At 45.4% G+C, this 8388-nt stretch overlaps 1 protein-coding gene across 4 annotated transcripts in view; it reads left to right on the top strand.

The window, feature by feature from the left end:
* The first annotated feature begins 309 nt into the window (after positions 1 to 309).
* The window catches only part of Rnf214 (ring finger protein 214), a 38977-nt gene continuing 30898 nt past the window's right edge, over positions 310 to 8388 (top strand). The window contains exons 1-5 of one of the 4 annotated variants that reach the window (XM_051156344.1): positions 312 to 400; positions 1380 to 1574; positions 1893 to 2006; positions 6981 to 7491; positions 8232 to 8291. In XM_051156344.1, the coding sequence (XP_051012301.1) occupies positions 1900 to 2006; positions 6981 to 7491; positions 8232 to 8291 (678 nt within the window). In that variant the 5' untranslated portion in view covers positions 312 to 400; positions 1380 to 1574; positions 1893 to 1899. Of the gene's footprint in view, positions 401 to 718; positions 963 to 1175; positions 1575 to 1892; positions 2007 to 6980; positions 7492 to 8231; positions 8292 to 8388 lie in introns of those variants that run through there. The other 3 variants (XM_051156343.1, XM_051156342.1, XM_051156345.1) reach the window with 3 other exon arrangements.

The raw sequence follows: 8388 nt of genomic DNA, 5'->3' as shown, positions 1-8388 counted from the left end.
ACCCCTCGTGGCTCTTCTCCCTCGGACTGCCATGGCCTTGACTCTTCCCCGTTAACTCCTCAGAGAGGCTTCCGCCTCCACTCGGTCACCGTCTCTTTGGCCCGCGTTCCCTCACGCTACGCTGCGTCTCAGGGTTCTCCTGCGGTGCCGTGGCCCCCGCCCCGCCCCGCCACGCCACGCCCCGCTTGTACGGACGCTACCTGTGTCTCCCGCCAGAGGGCGCCGTCGGCGGCGGCTCGCACCCCACAGGGCCGCTCCTCTTGCCGCCCGGGCCTCGCTCCCCCCCCACCGACCCCCCCGCGATCGCGCCGCCGGAAGTGGGAGGTGCCGCGCGCGGGCCGGCGCTCTCGACCCCTCCCCCAGGTTTGGCCGCCCCCTCCCCCATTCTCCGCCCGCTCAGGTGCGTCCCATCCCGCCCCCACCCCGCCTTTGCTCCCCGGGGGCGCGGCGCGGGAGGTGTGTGTGGGGCGGCGCGCGGCCCGGGGCGGCGGGACTAGGGGGCGCGGTGTGGGGGGAGGGGGCGGGGAGGGGGTGGTGGGTACAGGGACTGGAGTCCGGCCTGGGTGTGGGACGGGGGCGGGGGGGGGGTGCTGGCGGCCGGTGACTACCGAGGGGAAAGGGTTGGAGGTGGCGCTGACCGCTGCGGGCGGCCAAGCGTAGCGGTAGCCTCCTGTGAAGAGTAGCGGTGACCACCCGGCGCTGCTTCTCCCCCCCCCCCCATTGTCCCCTTCTGCGTCGTCGCCTGGTTGATGACCGCCACCGGGTTGCGGGGTTCCTTTGGGCATACTGGATTCTCCGGCCAGATGTGCGACCCCCGCCCCTCCGGATTTGGGCTCTAGCCGCGGCATTTCACGTATGACCCTTGCCCTAAGGTTTTTCGTTTACCGGACATTGGTGACCCAGACCCCCCAGTTGGAGGCAATGATCTGGACCCTGTTGGAGGCAGAATGTTTGCATCTGAGGTGCAATAATGGCGTTTCAGGGCCCATTTTTTTTTTCTTAACCCAGGAGCTTTTTATAATGAGGGGAAACTGAGGCACTGGGCTGTGACTGCTGATTCAGCCTGATTCTGTATCTGCTTTTCCGCACTCTTCTGGGTTTAGAGGTATTCCTGTGATGCTGTCAAAATAAAAGCAGGAATGTGAACGAATCCCACCTCACTACCTAGTTTTTTTTTCTCACCGTAGAAGGCCCATCTTATTCTGCAGCAAAAAGGATGCTCTTAAAAGTGAAATATAAAAGCGTCTTCCTGGGTTCCCTTACTTGAGTTAAAACGCAGCATCTTCCTTTTTCTCCTGGAGTAACCAAGTAGTAACCTGTTTTGCCATAATGCTATCTCGCTAGTGGGCCCTTGGCAGATAGGCTATTTCTATCTGTAGGAAAGGAATACTGACAGGGTGGAAAACAGCCCATGGAGATGGTCCAGAATGGCGTGACTTGTTCTTGGAAACACCTCACAGAAAACCTTTCACTTCAATTAATAGAGAATGCTTTGACTGCAACAGCCAAAAAGGGATTTTTAAACATTCATTCTGGGCCAAAAAGGTCATCTTTTATAAATGGTGGTAGATAAGGTAGGTATGTGGAGCATTTGGAAAATTCTTATCAGATTACCATCTATTTTAAACGACTGCATTTCTGTCGAGAGAAAAATGCTTTGTGTAGACTTTTTGATAATTCTGTGTGTATGACAGATCCCATGGGTTCGCTGGCTGAGACTTACAGCAGGAAGTGGCTTTTTTTTTTTATTGCCCTCCTGCAGATTATATCTTAGGTCTTTTCTCCAGGGCCTATGTTCTTGGTATTGGAAGGAACTGATAGAGTGGGCATTGTGCAGAGGAAGGTGTTCAGCTTTGTAACCTGTAACCTGTCATTTGTTTCTGAATGTGCAGAGTGCAGATGGCGGCCCCTGAGGTAGCTGGCCTTGGGGCCAATGCCCCCAGTCCTTCAGAATCCTCTGCTCTCTGTGCTTCCAAGTCAGATGATGCTCTCCCAGATGGCCTAAGGTAACGTGCAGATTCTTGAGGAGAAAGCTTATTTGGGTAAGGGGCTTTTGAGATGGGCTTCTGAACATCGAGTCTTTCCTCTTTGAGGTTCTAAAGACACTTCTGCAGATACAGATTAAGTCTTTCCCCTCCCCCAGATGAAATTTTTTTTGTTTGTTTGTTTCTGGGTTTTTTTTTTTTTTTTTTTTTTCGAGACAGTGTTTCTCTGTGTAGCCTTGACTGCCCTGAACTCCATTTGTAGACCAGGCTAGCCTCCACAGTGATCACCTTTCTCTGCCTCCCTGAGTGCTGGGATCAAAGAAGGTATGTGCCCGCTCAAATTAATTTTTTTTTTTTTTTTTAAGTAGAGCCTGCTTGGTTTTTGTATGGTATCCAACATAGCAACCGATACTTGGGTAGGCATGCTAGGTTAGGACAAGCATCAACACATCATAAATGCTTATATTTCCTTGACTTGTCCTACATAGACTATATGTTCATTTAAACATTCTTGTGTATCATGCTCATTTTCTTCTTTCTTTTTTTATACAAGGTCTTACTTTGTAGCCCTGGCTGGCCTAAAATTCACTATGTAGACCAGGCTCACCTTAAACTCAGGGCAATCCACATGCCGCTGTTTCCTGATAACTAGGATTAAAGGGATGAATCACTATGTGTGGCCACACTTATGGTTTTAAAAAATGATCATTTATTGTGATGGAGTGGGGGAGGTGTGTGTACAATTGGATGTCAGAGCACAGCTTTGTGTAGTTGGTTCTTTCCTATAATATGGGCTCCAGGGATCAAACTCAGGTTACAAGGATTGTGCTGAAAACCTTTACCTACTGAGCCATCTACTGATTTATAAGGCACTTGGTTATATAGATATATCCAGATATATGTGTACAAAATATAAACAAATACAAATTACATACATATATCTGTTCATCTTGATATCTTTGTTAATATGTTTTACTGCTTAATGTATCTACTATGCCTCTTATTAAAGTGTATTATTTGTCGGCACAGTGGCACACACCATTAATCCCAGCTCTTAGGAGCCAGAGGCAGGCAGATTTCTAAAGCTACAAAGAGAAACTATCTCAAAAAAACAAAACAAAAGTATTACTCTTTGTTTCTTCCATCCATATTTGTTTTTTATTATATTAGTTAATTTTTTACTTTTTTGAGACAGAGTCTCACCATGTAGCTCTGGCTGACCTAGGACTAGCTGTGTAGACCAGGCTGACCTTGAGCTCACAGCGATCCATCTGATTCTGCCTCCCAGATGTTTAAATTCAGTGTTTGTGTGTGATGTATGCGCCACAGCTTTCATGTGACAATAAGGAAAATCTGCCCAAAGTGGTTGTCTTCTTTTATCGTGTGGGTCTAGGGGAATCCAAGTGAGGTGGATAAGCTTGGTGGACTAGTGCCGTCACACACTTAGCCATTTCACTGGCTTCACAACTCGTTGTTGTTAGTTTTTGAGACAGGGTCTCCTGTAGCTCAGGCTGACTTCAAACTCACTATGTAGCCAATGGTAATCTTCCTATTTCCACTTCCCAACTCTGCTTTCTCCAAAGTCTTGAAATCAGGAGTTCTAATTGCCTAACTTTGCCTCTTTGTAAAAATTTATTTACTTATTTATTTATTTTATGTATATGAGTGCTTTATTTGCATGCCGGAAGAAGGCATCAGATCACATTATAGATGGTTATGAACAACCATGTGGTTGCCAAGAATTCAACTCAGGACCTTTAAAAGAGCAGACAGCGCTCTTAACCACTGAGCCATCTCTCCAGCCCCTACCCTTGCCTCTTATTTATTTATTTTTTATTTTTTTGAGACAGGGTTTCTCTGATACACAGAGCCCTGGTTATCCTGGACTCTCTTTGTGGACCAGGCTGGCCTCGAACTCACAGAGATCCTCCTGCTTCTGCCTCCTGAGTGCTGGGATTATTAAAGGTATGCGTCACCACGCCCAGCTCTAACCTTGCCTTTTCAGAGTACCTGATACAGATATTTATCCGAGTATAATGGCACATACCTATAGCACTAGCACTTCTGAGGCAGAGGAGGAAAATATGAAATTTAAAGTCATATTCAGTTACAGGAGTTCAAAGCCAGCCTGAAGTACATGTGACTCTGCCACTAAATAAATATAAACAAATGAATGAATAAAAATAAAAGATATGGTACTCTTTAGTGAATGAGTAATAAGGGAAATGTAAACCTGCCATAAACTTGGATATTTCTGCTTGTATTAATTTTCTAAACAAAAGCAGCCATGTCCTACTAGCAGTAATAATAGCAGCTAACGGTTATTGATTGATCTCTCTCATAGGTGGATAATACTGTTTCTACTTTAGAAATGAAATAACATGTCTAGAGGCAAACAGCTAGTAAATTGTAGAGTTTAAGATTAAGCCCAGGGACTGTATTTGCCCAGGTTTATAATTAAGTTCCCTGTCCTCGCTCCACAGTTGGTTCTCAACAAGAATCACTGAGTATTTGCTGGGGCGAGGAAAAAGACATTTTCTTATATTTTTGGTTGTGAGTCTATCCTTTAATGGCTGAGCCATCTCTCCAGCCCAAGACATTTTCTTTAGTGGCCTTGCTCCTCTTGTGAATACATGTTCTCTTTAATTAAACTTATTGGGCCACCAAAAGAACAAATAAAACTTAGGTGGGCTGTGGTGATAGCACCTTTAATCCCAGTACTTGGATGCAGGGGGAGGGAAAACAGCAAAGAAATTTGACATAGACTTATTATTAAAAAAGTTTTTATTTGGGGGCTGGAGAGATAGGTCAGAGGTTAAGAGCACTGGTTGTTCGAAAGAGGTCTTGAGTTCAATTCCCAGCAACCACATGGTGACTCAACCATCTATAATGAGATCTGGTGCCCTCTTTTGGTGTGCAGGCATATACATAGGCAAAATACTATATATATAATAAATAAATAAACCCTTTTAAGAAGTTTATTTATTACTTTTTTTTTTTTTTTTTTTTTTTTTGAGACAGGGTTTCTCTGTGTAGCCCTGGCTGTCCTAGAACTCACTCTGTAGACCAGGCTGTCCTAAAACTCATCTGTAGACCAGGCTGTCCTGGAACTCACTCTGTAGACCAGGCTGGCCTGGAACTCACTCTGTAGACCAGGCTGGCCTTGAACTCACGGAGATTCTTTTGTCTCTGCCTCAGTACTGGGATGAAAGGCACTGAGCACCATGCCCAACTAAATTACATATTTTTATTTCATTAAATTACTGTTTTGCCTACATGTATGTCTGTGTGAGGATACTGGATCCAGGACTGGAGTTAGGAAGCTGTGAGCCCATATGTGCACGCTGGCACTTGAACTTGGTTCCTCTGTAAGAGCATCTAGTGCTCTTAAGCACTGAGACATTTTTTCAGCCCCTAATTTGACACTGACTTAACTTGTGAGTGTTGGCTGACATTGTCCGTGTGCTTTAAGGTTCTCTGGAAAGAGTGCTGCATAGACCAAGCATGATGGTCATACCTTTAGTCTCAGCATGCAGGAGGCGGGGGTAGGTGGCTCTCAAGAGTTCAAGACCAGTCTGGTCTATTTAAATATGAGTTCCAGGCTAGTCAGGGCTACACAGTGAGACCTTGTCTCAAAATAAAGAAACAAAACCAAGTAGTATTTTGGCTCGGACTGTGGCGTAGTGAGGAATGTGTGCCTCGAGGTGCAGTTGGGCTCATTCCCTAGACGGAGGGGTGAAGGGGAAATTAAACATTAAATGTCTTTGACAAATGACAGAATTCTCATCCCAAGCCAGGGGGTGAGTGGTGGCTTATGCTTTTAATCACAGCACTCAGGGAGGCAAAGGCAGGCAGGTCGATGTGAGTTAAACGCCAGCCTGGTCTACAAAGCGAGCCCAGGACAACCAAGGCTACACAGAGAAACCCCGTCTTAAAAAAAAAAAAAAAAAAAAAAAAAAAAAACCCAAAAAGCAAAAAGAAGAATAAAATTATACCTCGACAGCTGAATATGGTAGCTTATGCCCAAGCACATGGAGGCTGGTCCAGAATAGTTGCCATGGTTTTTGAGGCTGGTCTAGGCTATATACATGTGAGTACCATGGCTAGGCCAGCCAGGACTACATACCAAGATGCTGTCTCAAAGAATCCAAACAAAGGAAACTGTACTCTCAGCTACTTGAGATGGTACTTCACTCTGACGAACTGTTGAATCAAATAGTGGTTTTGTTCAAAGATCTATTGTGATGTGTTTAAGGACAATTATTATTTTAAATTTAAGTGTGTGTGTGTGTGTGTGTGTGTGTGTGTGTGTGTGTGTGTAGGCCAAGGATAACTTTTAGGAGTTTTCTTCTACTGTGAATTCAAATCATCAGGGCTTGTATGGTGGACAAGAGGTTGGAATAAAAGCAATGTTTTCCAGGTGTAGTGCACACCTTTAATCCCAACGCTCCCTGGAGTTAGAGGCAGGTATATATCTTTGAGTTCAAAGCCAGTCAGTGAGACCCTGTCTTAAAAAAACAAATATAAATGCTTATGAAATATTATGCATAACCAAGCTAGGGTATGTAACTACTGTAACTAGCATTGTGCTGTGTTTTTTCCCTATTCATCAAGTCACTTGTGCTCAGATACTTACTATAGGCCATTCATAGAACTTTTTCAAGTTCCCACCCACCAGGCTGACAAGACTACCTGTCTATGAGGTAGAAATTTTTGGATAGAAACGAGTTTGTTGTGATGGTAGAGAAGGCCTGTAGATTGAAGTTTTGTTCTAGTGGGGCTGTTAGGGATGTGGCTCCGGAGTAGAGCATTGCCCAGCATGGGTTTGATCCCTAGCACTGAAAAACAAAGCATCATATTTAATCTGCCAAGAGCTGAGTGGAGAGAGAAACTCCCTTTTGTGGTGCGGGGAACAGAATCCAGGGTCTGAGACATGCTAGTTAGGTGTCATGCCACTGAGCTACAACCTCATCCCAGAACTTTTTTTTTTTATAGCCCCAAAGACTCTGCCCAGAAACAGAAGAACTCGTCTCCTCCGAGTGTGAGTAGCCAACCGGTAACCAAGGAGGGTAACAGGAACACCCATTCGGAACACCCAGAGCAGACTCCTGGTTCACCAGCAGGGGATACTGCAGCAGCACACCAGGAAGTTTCAGGAGAAACCTTGGTAGCCACAGCCCTTTGTCTTCCTGGTAGCGGGTCTCAGTCTGACTTGAAGGACTTGACCAGCCCAGCAGGAGAGGAAGGGGACCTGAGTCTCCAGGAGAACCTGCATCCAGTCACCCGGTCTCTTAAGGCAGGGTGCCACTCAAAACAGCTTGCCTCCAGGAATTGCTCTGAAGAGAAATCCTCTCCAGTCTCCACCCTAAAGGAAGGGAGCCGGGACACGGGCTTGGATTTCCCACCTGTAGTGCCTCCTGCAAATGGGGTTGAAGGAGTCAGAGTGGATCAGGATGATGATCAGGATGGCTCTTCCTTGAAGCTTTCTCAGAACATTGCTGTACAGGTCAAGTATCAAGTCTCTGCTACTAAAATGGAATTGGGAGGGGGCGGGTAGGAGCTGTTTCTTCTTCTGTGGTAGAGCTGCACTGTACTGTTTTTACTAGCAGTCACACACTGTTTGCATACAGTACCATGCAATGGCTTCATTCTGCTGTTCTAGAAACAAGAAAGGCAGTGTCTAATTGTAGAGCATGCAGGAACTATTATGACCTCTGTGAAATCTGTTTGGATGAAAACTTGATTGGTGTAGCTAGATCCTTAGCATTTATACTTTATTTTTTATTTTTCGAGATAGGGCTTCTTTATGTAGCCCTAGCTGTAGTGGGATTCAGTACGTAGACCAGGCTGGCCTCGAACTCACAGCGATCCACTTGCCTCTGCCTCCGGAGTGCTGGGATTAAAGGCATGTGCCACCATGCCCGGATATACTGGTCTGCCTTTTAAGAAGTACATGAATCCTGCTTTCTGCTCCCCAGTGTGCTATGGAAGAACTATGGATTCTGCACAGAGGATTGCAGGAGCACTTATTCTTTGAGATCCATGGCTTTCTCGTAGGCAGGTGTTGGACTGTTTTGTTGGGTAAATGAAGATTGCATTAGAGATGGTGGTGTCTGTTTGCCAGAACTGCATAACTCTATGTTAAAGTGAATTAAAGTCCTCAATAGGACTCACTTTCTTTCCTTCTTTCCTTCTTTCTTTCTTTCTTTCTTTCTTTCTTCTTTCTTTCTTTCTTTCTTTCCGTAGACTGACTTTAAGACAGCAGATTCAGAGGTAAACACAGACCAAGATATCGAAAAGAATCTGGTAAGTGCATACTTAAAATGCCATTGTCACATGAAGCCATTGGAGCATAGGATTTAGAAGCATTGTCATCTTGGTTGGGAAAAGTGCAAATCTTCTT

This window comes from Acomys russatus, chromosome 14 (genome assembly GCF_903995435.1).
Source record: "Acomys russatus chromosome 14, mAcoRus1.1, whole genome shotgun sequence".
Lineage (NCBI taxonomy): Eukaryota > Metazoa > Chordata > Mammalia > Rodentia > Muridae > Acomys > Acomys russatus.
Note: the sequence above shows the minus strand (reverse complement) of the source record. Positions and strands in the feature narration are given on the sequence as shown.